A 21287-nucleotide genomic window follows, 5' to 3' on the forward strand; every position below is an offset into this window, starting at 1 on the left:
TATATCTGTACTGTTACAGATTCTGTGAGGAAGGACATTTCATTTAAATTCATTGCTTCCTTATATTTTCTTTCTTTTTCTTTTTTTAATATCTGATGCACATTTCCCTTAGCATTGTTTTTTTTGCCCTTTCACTGTATTTATAAAACATGGGTGTCATCTCCAGCTCTCAGGAGAGAAATACACTCCAAGTTCCTGACATGTGCATTCTGTCTAATGGCCAGCAGGGGCTCCTCTGGTTGCAAAACCGAGTCTTAAGGCAGGGGTCCCCAATCTCAGTCCACGAAGGCCGGAGTCCCTGCAGGTTTTAGATCTCACCCTGGGTCAACACACCTGAATCACATGATTAGCTCATTACCAGGCCTCTGGAGAACTTCAAGACATGTTAAGGAGGTCATTTAGCCAATCAGCTGTGATGGATCCAGGACACATCTAAAACCTGCAGGGACACTGACCCTCGTGGACTGAGATTGGGGACCCATGTCTTAAGGGATCAGTTTATGGTCTCAGTCTTCTGTTTCCAGTCTTACCCAAGTGTTGATTTTGCAATTTAAGTTTCTTTAAGTAAATGAAGAGATGAATTTATTCATGGTGACTTTCTTTTAAGTCAGATCTGGTTTTAAAAGGCTACAATCGTTGACACACAACTGTCAATGTTCAGCTTGAGGTTTCACACAACTTGACAGACTAGTGGCTCATGTGCAGAGGTGGGAAGTAACTAAGTAAAAATACTTTGTTAAGTAATTATGGTCACTTCAGATGGCTGCCCCTCCCTGAGTCCATTTCTGCCAGAGATTTCTTCCTGTTCAAAGGGAGTTTTTCCTCCTCACAAAAATGATTTGACTTGAACTGTATTGTATTAATCAGAATTTCCAGGTGTCTGTATTTTACTTGCTTACTTTATTTTTCTAATTTTTTTTTAACTTTTACTCCCTACATTTTCACACATACACCTGCACTTTCTACTTCTTGCATTTTCAAAACAGGCTCATTGCTTTAGGTTTAGCACATCTGAGGTGAATTTATTTCATATCAAACTGATTTGAGCCTAAATGGAGAAAACAATGACACATAAAAAAACTATTCTGTTAGACTGTCCATCACCGGGGCTTATTGCATACAAAGATGTGAAAGAGGCAAAAACATATAATTTATCTTCATTTATGGAGCTATTCTTAGGGGTTAAAGTGGGCTAGAAGTTGTAAGCATCTAGCTAGTGCAACAGAAGAGGAGCGAGCACGAAGGGAAGGTTTTTAAGGCAGGTCATTTCACGTCACTCAGAGATGGAGAAAGATGTGAGAAACGACGGGACAGGAAGAAGAGAGGTTATCTTCATAGGCAAAGACTGCTCAAGGGTATTTGATAAACTTCAAATCTAAAGGTTTTATGTAAGTCCTCATTTTTTCACCAGATATTTGCTCTGTATATGATGTGAACTTGTGTTTTTTCACATTGTGAAATATCCTGCTAAACACACTTAGGTGTACCTACTTACTTTATATTATTCAACGTTTGCATGAAAACAATCTGCAGTTTAGTGCAGGATAAACAGCTTAGTTTGTTATACTGTGGTGAATTTACAGTAAAACACTGAGTTGGACTGATGCAGAGTGGCGTTCATGGTCAGAGTTAGGTTACAGCAAGTGCAGAAAATGACCTGATGCTTTGATTGGAAGCTGATTAGGTTTAGATTCATTCACTGAATAGGACCTTTATACCAACTGTATACTTGTATCCTTTAATTTATGTCTTTTCAGCTCTTTGAAATCTGACCACTGTCAAAGATATAATTTAGAATGCTGACAGACAAGAACAGAATCCTTAGTTCCCAAGTACTTGGGTAACAAAATAGCTGATTTTCCCAGTGGAGGCTCCCTCCCTCAACATTCCTCTTTTATAACCGTCAGTTTTGTACTAGTATGATCTGGATAACTCCTTTGCGCTGCGAAAATTGTAAGAGTTTCTCTCTCGTAGCAGTAATCTTCTGACCCTTTTATAAGCAGTCCTCCATTTTCAGAGGTTCAGAGATAATGTGAAAAACTATATAATTGCACAGTAGCTCTCTGAAGCACCTGCCAATCAGTTTCCCAGCATTAACTGAATCTAAGCAGAGGGTATATCACTGTAAATTTGAGAATTTACCCTGCTACTTCTATTAGCAGTTACATTATTAAACAATGCTACTATTACTCAGTCATATATGATCATACCATGTAGTGGCTCCACTTGTTTTTACAGATATGGCAGTATCTTTCATGAGGTGTTCATTTCTCATATGTCAAGCAATTTAAGACTTTTGCATATAAAATTTGCATTTATGGTCATGTTATGTAACAGCTTTGATTTTTAAAAGCAAGACTGTGAGCTGGATTCCTAAGTACTTCAGTAACAAAATATCTGATTCTCCCAGTGGACGCTCCTTCATAATCCCTCTTTCGTAACCTGCAGGTCTTTACTCCGTGATCGGGTTTACTGCTCCGCTCTGCGAAGGCTACAGGAGTCTCTCTTCCTTTTCCCATTAGAGCCGGAATCCAGTCCAGGACACTGAATCCAGAATTACAGTGTCCAGGTTGTTGTTGTTACTGTAACAACAAATAATATCAATAATTAATATCAATTTTATATTCTATGATCTACTTTAATGTGTTATGCAAAGTACGTTTAAACCTTTTGCATGCTTTTTAACCTTAAATTCACTACAGGTTTTTGTTTATTAAAATATTCATTGTGGATGTTGAACTCACAGTTTGGAGTTGGTGGGAAATAAATGAGCAAAAGAAAAGATAGTTTTACAATAAAACAGGATATAGTAACTATTTTTTATTATTTTCTGCAATAAAATCAAATACATTCACAACCAGTAATATGATATTTGCAGCATTAGGTATGTTTTCTTCAAGAAGTGAATAACTGGATTAAAGCTTTTGTTTAAATTGAGCATCCATGTTTAATACTCACTGAAAACAGGAGAAACTGTTTTCTGTTTCCTTCAATTTATTAAAGTATTTTTTTAAAGTGTTAATCCTACAAGCTTCTCAGTTTTCTTATTCATTTTTCATGCAACAAGCAATTAAAGATTTTTACATACAAAGCAACACTTACCACTTTAAGTCGTGCACATATACATATAAATCTATTCATCTACACACCTGAATAAAAATGATTATATATTTTTATTTTCTATTCTTCACTTTATTTCTTGGTGATGTCCTCATAGCTAAAGACAACAGAGGCTATCTGCTCATGTATTTCCTGCTGCCCACACTCAAACAGACATGCAAACCAGCCATCATCAATGTAAGCCAGGTCTGAGTAACCACTGGGTCCCTCATTAATGATGCAGGGGTTGCTCCATGCCTTTGGATCACGTGGGGATTTGTTCACATACACACCGAGATCAATCCTGTGCGATTTACTGGTTGGGTGCGTGAACAGCAGCCAATTGTTTTGGTTTGGATCACTTTGTGCAGTTCCAATTTGTTCTTGAGATGGAAAGGAGACCACACTTCCCTGACATCCTGAGCAGCACTTTGTTTCTGTAAGCTTAGTGCATCTAAATGTGCTGAAGGTAAAACCTTTATTCACACTGATAGCTTCTACTCGAGAGCAGCAAAAACTTCGAGCATTGCAATAAATGAAACTGGAGCCGTTGTCTTCATAGACCTCTGCCATTTGACATTCGCATGATTCTGATTGCAACATTTGACCAAATTTCCAACTTTTATCAGGATCATCACTATACAGCGAGAGTGCATATGATTTACAACAGCAACTGAACGAACATGCAACTGGTTTACAACAGCAATGCAAGAGGCAAGTACTACTGCAATAAGCATAAACTGGGATAATCAGTCTACCACTCTCTGTTTGAATCCCATGGCCTGGCCCAACAGCAAATGTGGACCAGTTTTTTATTTCACTCAGTTCGTCCGTCAAATCGGTCACATCGCTCCAGGCTTTTCCAAGATTGTTACTTGTGATGTAGCAGAGACGGGTCCTGTTGTCACAGTTTTCTATTTGGTCACTCTCAGTGATACCGTCTTCAACACAGATGAAAAACAGGAAAAGTTTTTTGTTGACCGTGTCATACACCGGGCAGGGGTTCATTGAACGGTATCCTTTAATAAGTGCCTTTTCCACCTCTTTGAGCTCTAACCACTAAAAGAGAGATTGATCAGAAGTAAATAAAACAGAACAGTTCAGAACAGGACTGTAACTAACAAGTAATTTAGAACTGAAATGGCTGATTATCAGTATTACCTCAACTCTCTTCTCAGAGGATTCCTCTTTCATCTTTCCTGTTCTCATAACCAGCTTTTCTCCACTGGCATCATCTGAAGTCTTCCTCTGCTCTGCAAAGGCAAGTAAAGTTTTACTTTCTTTCTCATACAGAAGAGCAGGAATCCTGTAAACGCATTGAGCAGCTTCTTTAGATTCAAAGACAGTTTGTTTCTGTAGCTGAGCTGTTGCTGAATGTCCACAGCCCATGTTTGCTGTCCTTGTGTATAAAATGGATATTAAATTATAAAGAAGTCTTGCTAGTTGTAGGCTGGCTGTTAGAGAGTGTGGATGAGGGAGGGATCTTTGTTTTTATCACAGATCGATGGTCATTTCTGAGGAAATGATTCACATTTCCCTGAGCTCCACCCCCCGTTCCCTTAACAAAATAAATAGGCAAAATTCGGCTTTCATCATGCATGGGGAAGAAGAACATATATCACAGGAAATTTACAATAAAGATCATGATTTAGGAAGTAAAAAACATCATAACACAAACAAAAAACATTTAAACGTGAGTCTGATACTATGGTTTTTGAAGTCTTGATGAATACAAAAGAGAAATCAAGCATAGAAGATTTAATAGAAGGTCAAAATGATGGTCAGACTTCAGACTGGGCTGGAATCCAGCGAGAAGAGACCACTAAGTGCACTAACTCAGAAAAGTCCTCAGTTACTTAAGTTATGATACCAAAGTAGTAAATATTTAAATACTAAAGCAGTACCTCTTTGGTGTCTTTTACCCAAAAAAATAAATCACCTATAAAATATAATACCAATAGAATAAATAAATAAATTAGAGCTGTGCACACTTTGCATTTAAGGGAGCTTGAAGATGGAGTCTCTTTCCTTATCAGGGATTCTGCAGATGTGTTCTGGAGAAAGAGGCGTTTAAAGCTGTTTTTCATGGATGTGATCCTGTATTCTCACATTGGGTAACTGGGCGGGGTTGATGACAGTGAGAGTTAGAGAATGTGACTCTTGGCTGGTCTTCGGGTTTCATTGGAAGCCAAACATCATTGCTCATTTCTGATAAAGTCATTTCCTTCTCAGTAAACTAACCTTCTCCCCTGTTATAGGGGTGGCTCTAGTAATGCACTTGTAATGCACTTACATAGAAAAAGCATAGCAAAATGTGCTTCAGTGAATGGGTGAATGAGGCAGGTTGTGTAAAGCGTGCTCAGACAGAGTAGAAAAGTGCTAAATAAGAAAAGGTCCATTTACCATTTCCTGTTCCTGAGAAATAGAAATTAAATCACCATGTTGGAGAAATATCCCAAAAAATAAGTTCAGACTAAACATCTCTGAATCCAAGTTTTGGGGTTTTTTATGTCATTGCTTTGTCTGTTTTTGGCACAAACACAGACAAAAAGATTAGCACCATATTGTACATTTTTTATAGTTTTCAAGAACAGAACTGGAAGTTTCTGTCAGACAGAAAAAACAACACATTTATTATAAATACGGTATAAGAAATGCTGAGCAGTCTGAATATGAAAAGCTGTAATGCGACTCTGTAGGTCAGTCAGTCCCTGTCTGCCTTTAAACAATCATAAATTTGACCTGATGGTATCCTCCACCCAAGAAATTAACCAGTCTCTTCTGTACTACCTGCACCAGTAAATGTGGAGACTCAACAACCAGATTATTCTCAACCAGGTATCTCCTCCTATAGCAGAGCTGTGGCTGGATTCATGTCCATCAAGACAGTCAGGCACTAATTCTCTCCACTGCACCTTCCCAGTTTTTCAACTGGAAATCATCATTGCCAAGCATCTGTGTGGTTCTCAGTCATCCAGGTCATGTTAATCTAAGATATGATCACAATGGATCACACTCATAAATTTATCATTTGTCATAAGTCAACAATAAAAGTCAGTTGATTAGGATGTGTGTATAATTACATATTTTTTGTTTCTCATGTGTTATGAAACAGGTTTCGTGTTTAAAACTAAGATTGTATGCTACATTCCCAAGTACTTAAGTAACAAAATAGCTGATTTTCCCAGTGGAGGCTCCCTCCCTCAACATTCCTCTTTTATAACCGTCAGTTTTGTACTAGTATGATCTGGATTACTCCTTTGCGCTGCGAAAATTGTAAGAGTTTCTCTCTTGTAGCAGTAATCTTCTAACCCTTTTATAAGCAGTCCTCCATTTTCAGAGGTTCAGAGATAATGTGAAAAACTGTATAACTGCACAGTAGCTCTCTGAAGCACCTGCCAATCACTTTTAAAGCATTAACTGAGTCTGAATGGAGAGTATATCTTTGTAAATTTGAGAATTTACCCTGCTACTTCTATTAGCAGTTACATTATTAAACAATGCTACTATTACTCAGTCATATATGATCATACCATGTAGTGGCTCCACATTGTTTTACAGATACGGCAGTATCTTTCATGAGCCGGTTCTCTTCTTCTCCAGTGGTCATTTCTCATATGTCAAGCAATTTAAGACTTTTGCATATAAAATTTGCATTTATGGTCATGTTATGTAACAGCTTTGATTTTTAAAAGCAGACTGTGACTGTGAGCTACATTCCTAAGTACTGTAATAAGAGAATATCTGATTCTCCCGGTGGACGCTCCTTCATAATCCCTCTTTCATAACCTGCAGGTCTGTACTCCGTGATCGGGTTTACTGCTCGGCTCTGCAAAGGCTACAGGAGTCTCTCTGACTTTTTCACAGATTAGAGCTGGAATCCTGTGAACCCTGATTTTCTTTAATAAATTTCTTTATTGACTCCTATATATTTTTTTCATTACTGACAGTTTTATTTTATTTACAGTGACCAGGTTGTTGTTGTTACTGTAACAACAAATAATATCAGTAATATTATATTCTATGATCTACTTTAATGTGTTATGCAAAGCACTTTTAAACCTTTTGCATGCTTTTTAACCTTAAATTCACTACAGTTATTTGATTATTAAAATATTCATTGTGGATGTTGAACTCACAGTTTGGAGTTGGTGGGAAATAAATGAGCAAAAGAAAAGATAGTTTTTACAATAAAACAGGATATGGTAACTATTTTTTATTATTTTCTGCAATAAAATCAAATACACTCACAACCAATAATATGATATTTGCAACATTAGGTATGTTTTTTACAAGAAGTGAATAACTGGATTAAAGCTTTTGTTTAAATTGAGCATCCATGTTTAATACTCACTGAAAACAGGAGAAACTGTTTTCTGTTTCCTTCAATTTATTAAAGTATTTTTGCGTTAATCCTACAAGCTTCTCAGTTTTCTTATTCATTTTTCATGCAACAAGCAATTAAAGATTTTTACATACAAAGCAACACTTACATGAGCAGATAGCCTCATAGTGAAAGACAACTGAGGCTATCTGCTCATGTATTTTGTGCTGCCCACACTCAAACAGACATGCAAACCAGCCATCATCAATGTAAGCCAGGTCTGAGTAACCACTGGGTCCCTCATTAATGATGTAGGGTTCGCTCCATGCCTTTGGATCATGTGGGGATTTGTTCAGATACACACCAAGATCAATCCTGTCTTTCGGACTGGTCGGGTGCGTGAACAGCAGCCAATTTTCAAGGTTCTGGCTTGGGTCACTTTCTGTGTTTGCACTTTCTTGCTGAGCTGGGAAGGAAACAACACTTCCCTGACAGCCTGAACCTGTTTCCACAAGCATGTTTCCAGGTTGGGGAATGGTAAAGATATGTCCATTATCATCACTGACTGCTTCCACTCGATAGCCGCCCTCATTACGGGCGTTGCAGTAGATGTGGCCTTTGGAAAATTCAGCCATTTCACACTCAACTGATACCGTATTAAACCGTTCACCAAATTTCCATTTTATGCCATGATCATCACTATACAGTGAGATTGCACATGGTTTGCAGGGAGTATAAGCATAAACTGGGATAATCAGTCTACCACTCTCTGTTTGAATCCCATGGCCTGGCCCAACAGCAAATGTGGACCAGTTTTTTTTTTTAACCAGTTCGTCCGTCAAATCTGTCACATCGCTCCAGGTTTCTCCGAGATCCTCACTTGTGATGTAGCAGAGACGGGTCCTGTTGTCACAGGTTTCTTTTTGGTACCGCTCAGTGATACCGTCTTTAACACAGATGAAAAACAGGAAAAGTTTTTTGTTGGCTTCGTCATACACCGGGCAGGGGTTCATTGGACGGTGTCCATCAGTAAGTGCCTTTTCTACCTCTTTGAGCTCTGACCACTAAAAGAGAGATTGATCAGAAGTAAATAAAACAGAACAGTTCAGACAAGGAGCATAACTAACAAGTAATTTAGAACTGAAGTGGCTGATTATCAGTATTACCTCAATCGTCCTCTGACAGCATATCTGCTTGATCTTTCCTGTTCTCATAACCAGCTTTTCCACACTTTCATCCTTTGAAGTCTTCCTCTGCTCTGCAAAGGCAAGTAAAGTTTTACTTTCTTTCTCATACAGAAGAGCAGGAATCCTGTAAACGCATTCAGCAGCTTCTTTTTTAGATTTAAAGACAGTTTGTTTCTGCAGCTGAGCTGTTGTTGAATGTCCACAGCCCATGTTTGCTGTCCTTGTGTATAAAATGGATATTAAATTATAAAGAAGCCTTGCTGGGTTTATCTCTGCGGTCCTAGAATTTGATGTTGCTTTGACTTTTATAGGCTGGTTGTTAGAGAGTGTGGATGAGGGAGGGATCTTTGTTTTTACACAGATCGATGGTCATTTCTGAGGAAATGATTCATATTTTATTGAACTCCACCCTCCGTTCCCTTAACAAATTAAATAGGCAAAACCCATCTTTCATCATGCATGTCAGGAAAACAACCAGAATGAAAACCTTTAATAGCTGTTATGTCTGAATTTTATTATTTTGTACATACAGCGGTGTAAAAAACAATGTTTGCCCCCTTCCTGATTTCCATATTTGTCACACTTAAATGTTTCCGATCAAAAAAATTTAAATATTAAAAAAAGATAACACAAATAAAGATAAAATGTATTCTCTGAATGAATGTATTTATTATAAAGGGAAAAGAAAATCCAAACTACATGGCCGTGTGTAAAAAAGTGATTGCCCTCTAAACCTAATAACTGGTTGGGCCACCCTTAGCAGCAACAACTGCAATCAAACTTTATTGATAATTGACAATGAGTCTTTCACAGTGCTGTGGAGGATTTTTGACCCACTCATCTTTGCAGAATTGTTGCAATTCAGCCACATTGAAGGTTTTCAACCATGAACCACCTTTTTAAGGTCATGGCACAGCATGTTAATCAGATTCAGGCCAGGACATTGATGAGGCTGCTCCAGTCCTCACTTTCTTACTCTTAAGCCATTATGAGGTGGAATTACTGATGTGTATCCACACATACAATGTGATCATTGTCCTGCTGCAAAACAAAAGTGCGCTTCAGCTTGAGGTAACAAACAGACGGCTGGATATTGTCTTTCAGGACAGGAGAATTCATGGTTCCATTTAAGATCTTGGGGATCATCAAGATGTTTTCTGGCAAAACTGAGACGAGCCTTTATGTTCATTTGCTCAGCGGTGGTTTTTGTCTTGCAGCTTTTGGTATTTTTTTTTCCCAGTTTATCTTATGGTAGAGTCATGAACACTGACCTTAACTGAGGTAATGGAGGCCTACTGTTCTTTGGTTGTTGTTCTGGGGTCTTTTGTGATATCGCCGTGTTGGTGTTGTTCCCAGATCATCATACTAAATGTTGTTCCAGGATCAACATTGCAAGTGACCAATCAGAATGTTGTGACGTCATACTTTTGCGACTTCGGGAAAAACCGCCGTAAAACAAAAAAAATGTACTTAAGCTGCGAGAAACCGCCTCTGTCCGCCGATCAACGGACCCTGACCCTAACCGTAACCCTTTAATAAACGGTAAGCAGAATTGATATTGTCCTTGCAACATTGGAATTTCATAAATGCACGAATGGCTTGGCGCACAAAAGAATAACGTCACAACAATGTGATTGGTCACTTGCAGTGTTGCTCCTGGAACAACATTTAGTATGATGATCTGGGAACAACACCAACACGGCGATATCACAAAAGACCCCAGAACAGCGATATCAGATCATCCAATGGCTCTCACTTTGGTTTGCTGGAGTCCCAGCAGCTTTAGAAAAGGCCTTATAACCTTTTCCAGACTGATAGATCTCAATTAGTTTGTTTCTCATTTGCTCCTGAATTTCCTTGGACCACGACATGTCTGTTTTTTGAGGATGAAGATCATGATTTAGGAAGTAAAAAACATCATAATACAAACACAAAACATTTAAAAGTAATCCTGATATTATATGGTTTTTGAAGTCTTGATGAATAGAAAAGAGAAATCAAGCATAAATAGAATAAAGTGTCTTCGGAAAGTTCAGCCATTTCACACTCAACTGATACCGTATTAAACAGTTCCCCAAATTTCCAGTTTTCACCATGACTATCACTATACAGCGAGAGTGCATACGATTTACAATGGGAACTGAACAAAACATGTAATTAGTTTACAACAGCAACGCGAGAGGGAAGCACTACTGCGACAAGCATAAACTGGGATAATCAGTCTACCACTCTCTGTTTGAATCCCATGGCCTGGCCCAACAGCAAATGTGGACCAGTGTTTTATTTCACTCAGTTTGTCTGTCAAATCGATCACATCGCTCCAGGTTTCTCCGAGATCCTGTCTTGTGATGTAGCAGAGACGGGTCCTGTTGTCATAGCATTTTCTTTGGTACATTTCAGTGATATTGTGTTCAACACAGATGAAACACAGGAAAGGTTTTTTGTTGGCCTTGTCATACACAGGGCAGGGGTTCATTGGACAGTGTCCTTTAATAAGTGCCTTTTCCGCCAGTTTGAGCTCTGACCACTAAAAAAGATAAGTAAATAAGTAAATAAGTTCATAAGTAAAAATAAATAAATGTTCATAAGTAAATAAAACAGAACAGTTCAAAACAGGACTGTAATTAACAAGTAATTTAGAACTGAAATGGGTGATTATCACTATTACCTCAACCATCATCTTAGATGATTCCTCCTTTATCTTTCCTGTTCTCATAACCAGCTTTTTTCCGCTGACATCATCTGGAGTCTTCCTCTGCTCTGAGAGATTTCATATGGATCAGAGACCTTTCATATTAAAACACTAAACACAGCACAAGCTTCAGAAAGACACACTCACTGAAACAATCAATCTACTGCTGTGATGGTCTGGGTGAGCTGCCCGTAGGTTTCCAGTGTTCCCATGTTCTCATTCGCATCCACCCCGGGGGCAAAGCCCTCCTCATCTCACCTGCACAGCTCACCTGAACCTGATCCCTGGCAATCAGCGAGACAGTATTTAAGATGGCAAATCTCTTCTCTGTCAGTTTATCAGCTAAGTCAAGTTGGTAACAGGCCTTCATGAGCTGTTTGCAGTCATGCTATGCCAAAACACCTCACCAGGAATCCTTTCCTTGCATTTTTCAAGTTCACGTTTGCCTTATAAATAAAGCTTGTGTTAAATCTACCAGCTGTCTCTGTGTCTGGTCTGCGCTTGGGTCCACACTCACGTACTGGCCTCCGGGCTCCTTTGACAACTGCAGGACTATGAGCATAACTGCTGTTGGTTGGACAAATAATAGTCGCTTTGGAATTATCTATTGATCATTTCCCCCTTAAATGAGTCCTAATTCCCAATTCCCCTTTTAATATAAATATTTTTGTACTAGCATTCCAGTACACAGTTTTACAGAGTTACTTGTTTGTGGTTAATACTCAAACTGATATTGAAGCAAAAAGCACCAGTGATCGAGGTTTTGCATGTTTGAATTTGTGTAAAAGGTGAACTTTGCCTTTCAGGCATGTTATTATGAGCGCATGGATATCTGGATGTTTATTGAAAGCTTTCACAAAGAAGTAAATATAATTTCCTATGCATCTATGGAACTGGAGAAAACGCACTGATTATAAGTCTTAATGTTACAGATCGTGTAGTGATGATGATGGATGATGATGTTTGTCATGTCAGTTGATTGTGCTGTAACCAAACTCAGTACTGATGTGTCCAAGTAAGGAAAAAATGGGCACAGTTTGGAGAGTGTGTATTACACAGTAATAATTTATCATTAGTTTTGAGGGTAACCTTTTCTTTCTGAGGAGAAAGGCTCACACTTACAAGTCCCTTATTAATAATAAACATACAGTGAAAGTCAGGTGTGTTACTGATATTTTTATTAGCCTTCACAAAAGTCTCCAGCTTGCCTTCTCAGGGAAGACACACACTTTTATTGACTTTGTGCTGTACCTTCCTAAGTAGTAACAATGAAACTCCTCTTTAATTATTGTGTATTCTTCAGCACACATCTGGAGAAACACACACTGGAAGCTGTGAACAAAATATTAATGCCGGGCCTATACTGTTATGGTTTCCAAATCACTGGATGTTTACTCTCCAGTAGCCTTCCTGACTTCACTGCAGCTAAAAACATTACGGGTTATCTGTTTAATTTCAGTTTGCTTCCCACACAATGAACATGCAAACCAACCATCATGAATATAAACCTAGTCTAACCACTGGGTCCAGGATTTGGGCCATGATTTTGGATTGTTCAGACAGATAACTAGATCTCACTTTGACTTATGCAGCCAGTTGCTAATGTGTGGATCACTTTTTATTTCCAGTTTCATTTTGAGCTGGAAAGGAAAACACACTTCTCTGACCTCCTGCTCTGGAGGTCAGAGCAGGAGGTCTGTTTCTGCAAGCTTTCCACCAGTGCGTGCTAATAATCACCATCGTCATCGTAAGCATAAAGTGAAGCTATCAATCTGGTGTCCTCTATTTGGAGTCCATGGCCTGGCTCAGCGATGGATTCAGCCCGGCGTTTCTCAAATAAATTAAATACATTTAAATTCATAAATATGTTTTTAATAATGCTAAAAATTAAGCTTGCCTATGGAAGCTGTTTACATTATACCCTGAACACTGCACACTTTACAAAAGGCTCTTATCATCTTGCATAATAATATATAGAAATATTGTGCAATATGCTGAGGCAAGCAGATTTTTTTGTTCTGTTTTTTATAACTTGAAAAATACCTTGTTCAGCTCAAAACTGATAGCAGGCATTGGCTATTAATTTTTGCCAGAGGACAATGTGAGAAAGTGCGACTCTTGTGAAAGTGGAATTCAGTTCTGCTCAATATCAGTTCTATATCTTTATAAACGTATTAATAGACCCTTCTACAACAGTCCCACCATCAAATGTAACCCCTTGTAAAAATTAGTTGACTACCCCAGTAAGGTTAAATCGATTAAATCGAATAACCTGCCACCAAAGTGTTTAAAGAAGGAGAAAATCCATCCTGCTGTTCACACTGGAGTTTTTTGGTCCAGACTACAAACTTACCTGTCATTAACTCAATCCTAGCTAGACTGTGACATGAAAAAGACTAACAAAAAGTTGTGGTAGTTTGTAATACCTGAAAGACAAATCTGTACCAGCTGCACAACTCTGTGCTGCCCTCCACATTCACAGCTTTTCTCTCCTCTGCACATTCCATTTCTCCAAGCTGCTCCGTTTCCACTCCTACCTCCAGCGCTCATAAACAATTGTTAATTGTTATTAATAATAATTATTATTATTGAACCTTTTTTAAATCTGCCTTTTTTAAGTCCCCACTTGTGGTATATTTACATACACGTATATTTATCTGCTTTATGAACATAAGTGTAGTTGAAGAACTCCCTGGCATCTGGCCTTTGTCTATCTCACAGGCATCAGGCCAAGTTTTGCTTCCCTTTTCTGAAAAGAGAAATAACAAGGAAGGGATAAACAAAGAAAGTGAACTCTGCCATCCCTCCCTCATGCTTCACACTGCCAAAATTTATGTTAAGTCAAAAAAAAAAATACAACACAACACAACTGCATCTCCTTAAAGCACCCAAGTTAAGTTTGTTTTGTTTTTTTGCATGATTTGAATTCAATTAAAAAGTCTCTTGCAGGCTTTTGTTTGGTTTTCTTTGACTTAAACGTGAATTTACTGGATTTTTTTAGTGGCTCGTAGAACGTAAACTTCAAATCCAGCATAACTGATGTAACCAGTTGTGTAAATATTTTCTTAGTTAATTTTTTCACAGTGACAGCTAAATCTGTTCACACTGATAATAAACTTCAGTTCTTCAATTAATGTAAAAATATAAGTTTAAGTGGCAGTGCTTCTCTACTAGACTCTCTGCAAAGACACCTTACCATGCTCCCAGTAACACTTTAAAACTATAAATGAGATACAATAACCTTTATTTCACTAGCTGGACCCACGTCCTCAGTTTTGGTTTGACAGCGTTTTAGTAGGTAAAGGTGAATGCTTGGACATGAATTGAGCTGCGGTTTGGGGAAGGCCTCGAAGGGGACTGGCGACGGCTCCCGGGCCTGGCAGATCGCCATGCACTAAATAGGAATGAAGAAGTTAAAGAATTGAAAACAAGAAGGGAGGGAGGATGGGGCACGTAAACGAAAATGAACAGCTTGCAGAACTGGGGGAACTTATATAGATGAGAACTGGAATGAGCGTGTTTGGAGGCGTGGTCCTGCTCCTGAAATTCCAATACATAATCTCCAAATGATGCTGATCACTGCTTTTTGTGACTCCGACATGACTTTATGTACCATCTATTAAAGGCACACCCCAAGTTTACTCTTTCCTGTGTTTGTTCCAACTATAAAAATCTCTGAACAGTTAAGCAATGCGTTCTTGGAAGACCGCTTTAAATGAAATTCACTCTATTAAACTTTAGTTTAATGATTTGAGTGAGATCCCAGCAATTCACTTATTTTAACTTATTATTTCAAGTAAATCAACAAACTGCTGCAGCATTTGGGAGAGTTTAGAGTAAATGGCGTCTGACGCTGTGTTGACAAGCCTCCCATCTGAGTATGCAGCAGAGGACCACCCTGGTTGACTCTCAGCTCTCTTCAGCTATTCCCTCCTTCCTACGTAAGCTTTGAAACCTCTTCTTTTGGAATTGGCTGCCTTGTTTGCTCATTTTGTCTGTGAGCATCATGTTGGAGCTCCAAGTTGTTTATGATGGATCAAAGGCTCCTGCATCAAATTAAATCTTTATTACCACACTACTCCCCCCCCAAAAAACAGTCACCACTTGTATTATTCAATCTGTCATTTCATATGGAATAGATTTCTTTGTGAATGTACAACATGTAGGCTCTGATTTGTCCACAAGCAAACATAAAAGAAGTGAAGGAAGTGAAGAATGATTTAACGCAGCCCCTCCAAGGAATGCACTCTGTACAGAGCCTGTGTGGGTGATGGCATGGAGGTGATGCACAAAGAGCATCAGGAGCTGCAGTAGATAGCCTCGCTGTTAAGGTGAGCAGTATGGCAAGAGTCACCCAGAGCAAACACACTGATCAATCAAGGACATAATTAGTGAAGTCCTGTTGTGAACCTGAGCATTTTATTTCTCATTAAGCTGGTGATTTAAAATTTGATGCAATGAGCAAGGGCTGGATGTGATTGAGCACCATGCACACTCGATAGCATGACTAGATACTGTAGTTTCAACCCTAAGGCATATGCTAGAGCGTTATCCTCTTATTAGACTCCAATGGGGACCTGTGTGTGCCTACATTGTTAATCAAAGCAGCCAAGAAACATTTTCTGGACTTCCAAAAACTGCAGATGAAAGGTAGTTCAGACTCACATCAATCTTTTATATACAGTCTGTGAACAACCTCAGCATTACATCCATAAGCCACACAGTTAAAACCATTGGCAGGTGAAGCAAACAACAACAACAATCATCTCGTATTGTTCTGCTGGGAAGGCTTGCTTCTGAGATTTCACCTGGCTGTCTCACAAATCTGGGTGTGTCCACAATCTGAAGGGTCACTGCTGTTTTAAAGCAGATGGTTTTAGTCCTATCGTGATCTATGATGTTTTATTTGCCAATAGTGATACACTGTAGCTCCTGTTTAATGTCATGAAAAATCAGTTTGTGTTTACAGACTGGAAAAAAACTGAATGCTTGATATTTGATGCGATGTCAAAATCATACATTAAGTCTAATATTTTCTGAAAGATGTCCAGTTCATTTGTAGCATAGCCTAATACACCCAGAAAAAAGTAATATTAGTTGAGGCATGTGTGCCTATTGTGAGTCTGAAACCCATGTTTCAGAGGAGTCTGTTTTCTGAACTCTTTAAAGCAATTAGCGATCCACTTAAGGCTGACATAAGATTAATGCCAGAAGAGCCAACGAACAGAGCTGTGGAACTAATCTGTAATACATTCCCGTGTTACTGACAACTTGTAGACATGAGGGAAACTGCAGGCCAGAGTCATCTGTACAAGCTCAGCTCAGCCCCTTTGAACCACAATCCCCCTCGAACATTTAGACGCAGAGCAGAAAGGATCGCCGAGTGGCACAAAGTCATCAACCACACAATGCTGAGATTTACTTCAAAACAATGAGAATATGAAACAAGGGCAGATTCATGCACATGTGTGAATAAAAAGACCAAGTTGAAAGGCATAAAAGACTTATATGTCCGAGCATATGGTTGCCAGATTTTGCAGCAGACTTCTGATCGCACAAATAAAACCTTTTCTGCTTCTTGAGTGAGGATGGATGAATGGGAGGTGGATAACGATGTGAGGGAGTTTGTTTCATGTCAGGGGACGGCTGACGGTGTATGAGTGTGAGTGCGCTGTGTGACAGCTCCATTCACAAAGTTATGCTTTGAATCTGATGTATGGAGCTCAGTTAATGCAGCAAAGAGGAAACATCTGATCCATTATGCTGCAATAAATGTTTCTGAAATCATGAAAGCAAAATGAATGACAGAGAAAGATTCAAAAGCAATCAGAAGGTCAGCTTCAGGCAAAAACAACAAAATGGCACAACACAGGACACAATAATTAACACATAAATAAAATACACGAGCTAAAGCTGCGAGCATGAAACAGTGAGAAAACGCGGTGTTATACTGTTTCATGTGTGCGCAGCAGTGAAAGAGCAGGGATGTGGTGGGTAAGATGTCATAAACATGTTTGCAAGAAGTGATTTGTGGGTCTTGCACAGATTATGAACGGTGGCAGCATCAAACAGCTGTCACTGAAAAACTGCAGACATGTTTGAGCGGCCTCGTGTGTGCTCAAAAATGTTGTGTTTGCTTTACTTACAGCAGGAAACTGAGCAAGATAAACTGATCTCATGTTCACACGCATGTGACACAAATTTGAGCAAACTGGCAGAGATTTTTGGCCACATTCACATTTTGTTTCACTTTATTATTGAGCAATGTGTTCATGGAAACGTTTATGAAAGGCATGCGTGCGAAATGCTGCAGTTTCTTTCATGGCCACTTGAGGCTTTATACGAAAGCAAACCAGCTAAGGTTTAACCACAAAAATAAAGTCATAAAAATCTTTACAGGTACAAATGTGTTTTTATTTGTTTGTTTGTTTATATAGCATCATTTCTATTATAAAAATTACCTTTTGAATTGCATTAAGGCTGGATGCATAAAGACCAGGGGTTGGTTTCATTTTGCTCAGAGTTTTTTCTTCTTTTTTTTTCTCATAAATACATCTTTTTTTTTAAAGTCTGTTTCTTGTTTTGTTTTTTAACCGTATCTCACGTAATATCACAGTGAATCAAAAAAACATCTTGTAAAACTTGGTCAAGAAGCTCCCCCGCTCTGCTGCTTTCTTATCCCAGCTCTGGCTCGAAAAACAAAGCAACATGCAAAAACACGAGGCTCCACAACAAACGAAATTGCGGCATTGCACAGCAAGCATCTGCTAAAGGCAGACAAACAAAAGTGCTTATTGTTTTAATTGCTCACAATACTGTGTTCATTCATTGCGACAGCTCTCGTGATTTCTTTTTAAGCCACCAGAGATGTTTCATTTTCAGGGATAAAAAAAACTGCATGTGAGACGTACGAGAGACTAGGTTTTAATCAGCATTCAGCACACATCACACAAATGTTCTGCTCGAGAGAGCAAAGCTGCAAATCAAAGTTTAGAGAGAGTAGATTGTCTCCTTAAAAGTGCTAGGCGTATCTGCAGGGTGTTCAAGTGGGTAACTATTTGTGACAATGTGTTCATGAAAGGTGAAAACATTTCAATATGCCGCCCCCAAGTGGGCAAATACTGCAGGTGCTGTGTTTGCCACGTCATCCTGAGAAGTATGCTCATTTATAAGTTACAAACTTTTCCTTCAGCTCTTTGTATAGAGCAGCCTCGCCTTCACATTTTTCTGCTCTAGATCTTCTCCTGAGTTTGCCCCGCTGGAACAGAGAGGATACTATTCCAGCTGTTTGCTTCCTCGCCCAAAATATGAGTGATGCATACCAATATGCCACACATGCACTAACTTTGGCCACACACATACTTCATCATGCTCTATATTCAGATTTTAAGTATTTGCATGAAAGAGGATTAGATCTCTAAAAGAATTCATTCACTTTATTTTCCAGCATTTATTGGTTTCCAACTTGTGTGCGAAGGCTGAGTTTCACAAGTCAGAAAGAACAACAAGTACTGCAGAGCCAGGTGGGATAAAACCCATAGCACCCAATAACTAGAGCATCAGTGAAAATGCATTTTAACGGTTCCAGGTAACACACCTCACCATTGTTGTTCAGATGGAGTCAACATGAACTAAAAGCTTTGTTTGATTTTGCCTTTCCACACTCACTTACTATCTCATTATGAGGGACAAATGATCCAGTGGGGATGAAGAAAAACCAAGAAAAGGCCCCACATGCACAAGATTTAATGCAAACAGGGTGTATACAAACACAATGTATTCTTCTTCACGCTGCGTTTTATGACCAGGAGTACGGATTGCTTTCGGTCATTTAAGAGGGCAGTTTTAATGTCATGTTGTGTAACTAGCCACATCTTTATCCTGTTATAACTTTATTAATTTGGCTTCAGCTTTCATCCAGAGTTTATAGGCCTTCAAAATGCCTGAATCCCAGAGGTTGGTCTTGTTGAACAGAGCTCACCCACTGTGAGCTATGTAAACAGCTGTAAACCACACACAGACACATACTCACACATGCTGCACGGGAAAGAAACAGTGACTCCTCAGGACCTGGGGAAAAAAAGAAAGAACAGAAAAGATGCTCAACCAAAAGCTGAACCTCAAAGGAACAATTTGCAAATATCATGTAATGCATTATAAGATCACCAAATAAAGAAACCAAACACTGCAAATCAGGGAAGGAAAATATGACATGTTTGTTTCAAAGGTGGGCTTCAAATTCAAGGAAAAAAAAAGAGTATTTGTTTGAAAATGTTATCCTAATGAAAACTTTCTTTTGAGTACATTTTTATTACCCTGAAAAAAAAAACAGATTAAAAAAATGTAACACCTATGGAGTCCACAGCTGTTTCCCTTTTTTTTCAAATGTGTCAAATACATTTACGGTTTTTCAACTATGAGGAGATTTTGGGGAAAGCAAGTAGAGGCTTCTGACACATGGTCACCTTCTTATACTAATATTAATGCCAGAGGAATTCCTAGCAGTAGCAACATCCTATAACAGCAACGCAGTCCAGTTCAGTGAGCTCTTCAGTCTTTCACTAAAGTTTGTAAAGGCAGACTAAAAACACCTGAATTCAAATACTGAGAGGTGTGGCCCAATACTTTTATCCATGTAGTGTAAGTTCTCAACAATATACATTTTTAGAGCATTTTTAGTGGATGTTAAACAATGCAAAGAAATGACTTTACACTTGGAACCAGTATTTTGTTCCTCTGTATGTACAACCTGTTTCATTCCCTCCCCTCAACACCTTCCTAATAGACACACATTTACTGGACATGTTTTGACAGGTGGTCATCACTGGTTTATACTGTAGGCTCTAATTGCAGTCTGCACGAACAGCAGAAGAGATGGAAAGAGAGCAAGTGTTAGTGAGTATGTGGCTGTCTTTGTGTTATGAATATAACAAGATGACAGACAAGACAGACCAAACACACACACAGGAAATTTAGAAAGAGCAACTGAACATGAATCACAGACAGAATAAGTATTATTTCAGTCACAGCCGACACAGTTGTCAGTGAGCGCCATGACCAAAATCCTTTTCATTCCCTTCTGTCTATTTCATAAACTAACTTCTTTATTCCCAGCACATCTGGCAGACAGATGTCTATCTCTTCTTAGGGCTCTTATTTTCTCTCTCTCGCTCCTTCTTTTCCCTTTGGGCAGGCCTGGTGTTAATCGCTCTCTCCTCCACCTGGCGAGACCACCCACATACTGAGCAGTGACGCTTAGCCCACCAGCAGTGTGTGTGTGTGTGTGCATTACAAATTCATACATAAGAACACTTGAACTTACTTGAATTTACACAGGAGCAACAGTAACAGGAAATAAACAAAATCTAAATTATTTGTGTGGAGATTTCATAGGTTTCAAAACTCAAATCTCACATTAGAGATCATTGCAATAGTTTCTTTGAACATTTTGTGCATTCGGCAACCCTCCCCCTTAATACATGTAAATGAAAAGAAAGAAAAAACAGTTGTGATATATTCTGCCCTAAAATTGAGTGAAAGCATTAATGAAGTCAATCTGAGCCCAGTTAGTTAAGGTTTTATGCCTGGGAAATAAGTCAGTTTCACTATAGTGAAACTAGAGAGTATTTCAAACAGAATATGAATTTGAAATCTTTTGGAAATGTTTTAAAGGAAATAGCGATGTCCAGCTATGATAAAAATAGGGATATGCAAGAAAAAAGAAATTATTTAAGCCAGCGTCATGGACGTTGCTGAAATCTATGTATTTGCTGCCATCTAGTGGTCAAGAGACCAAAGCAGAGAAAATAATACTGTTATTGTACTTAAGTATTTTCTAATTAATTCTAATTAATTTAACCTTTTGTTTATAATCCAGTTCAGTTTTAGTTAGTGCAGTGACAATTTGCTTGTTTCAGTTTAATATTTCAGTTTTGAAAATGTTTAGTAGTTTACAGGGTTCATAACTAAGCTGATAAGGAGCCTC

At 38.6% G+C, this 21287-nt stretch overlaps 2 protein-coding genes and 1 pseudogene across 3 annotated transcripts; all 3 read right to left on the reverse strand.

Moving 5' to 3' along the window:
- Nucleotides 1-3172: 3172 nt before the first annotated feature.
- LOC106098442 (sialidase-3-like) lies at nt 3173-8920 on the reverse strand. Its single transcript, XM_013272962.3, has 3 exons — nt 8867-8920; nt 4261-4534; nt 3173-4158 (listed from the first exon to the last, which is right to left on the reverse strand). Exons 2-3 carry the CDS (start codon nt 4486-4488, stop codon nt 3193-3195), a joined length of 1194 nt encoding a protein of 397 aa, XP_013128416.1. The 5' UTR covers nt 4489-4534; nt 8867-8920; the 3' UTR covers nt 3173-3192.
- LOC100690027 (sialidase-4-like) lies at nt 7271-19368 on the reverse strand. 2 transcript variants are annotated; one of them, XM_019359871.2, is made up of 3 exons: nt 19335-19368; nt 8590-8681; nt 7271-8487 (listed from the first exon to the last, which is right to left on the reverse strand). In XM_019359871.2, the coding sequence occupies exons 2-3, from the start codon at nt 8635-8637 to the stop codon at nt 7561-7563; spliced, it is 975 nt and encodes a 324-aa protein (XP_019215416.1). In that variant the 5' UTR covers nt 8638-8681; nt 19335-19368; the 3' UTR covers nt 7271-7560. The 2 variants fall into 2 exon arrangements, with proteins under 2 accessions (XP_019215416.1, XP_019215415.1); XM_019359870.2 differs by lacking the exon at nt 19335-19368 and having other exon boundaries at nt 7272-8487; nt 8590-8927.
- On the reverse strand, nt 10344-13048 carry LOC109202508 (sialidase-3-like; annotated as a pseudogene).
- Nucleotides 19369-21287: the final 1919 nt, after the last annotated feature.

This window comes from Oreochromis niloticus, linkage group LG6 (genome assembly GCF_001858045.2).
Source record: "Oreochromis niloticus isolate F11D_XX linkage group LG6, O_niloticus_UMD_NMBU, whole genome shotgun sequence".
In the NCBI taxonomy this organism is placed as follows: domain Eukaryota; kingdom Metazoa; phylum Chordata; class Actinopteri; order Cichliformes; family Cichlidae; genus Oreochromis; species Oreochromis niloticus.

Excerpts from the sequence above, each read along its gene's own strand:
- LOC106098442 (XM_013272962.3), bottom strand. The coding sequence starts at position 4,488 with ATGGGCTGTGGACATTCAGCAACAGCTCAGCTACAGAAACAAACTGTC. Across the intron at positions 4,159-4,260 it reads CCTCTGAGAAGAGAGTTGAG|TGGTTAGAGCTCAAAGAGGT; the intron begins GTAATACTGATA and ends TCTCTCTTTTAG.
- LOC100690027 (XM_019359870.2), bottom strand. The coding sequence starts at position 8,820 with ATGGGCTGTGGACATTCAACAACAGCTCAGCTGCAGAAACAAACTGTC. Across the intron at positions 8,488-8,589 it reads GCTGTCAGAGGACGATTGAG|TGGTCAGAGCTCAAAGAGGT; the intron begins GTAATACTGATA and ends TCTCTCTTTTAG.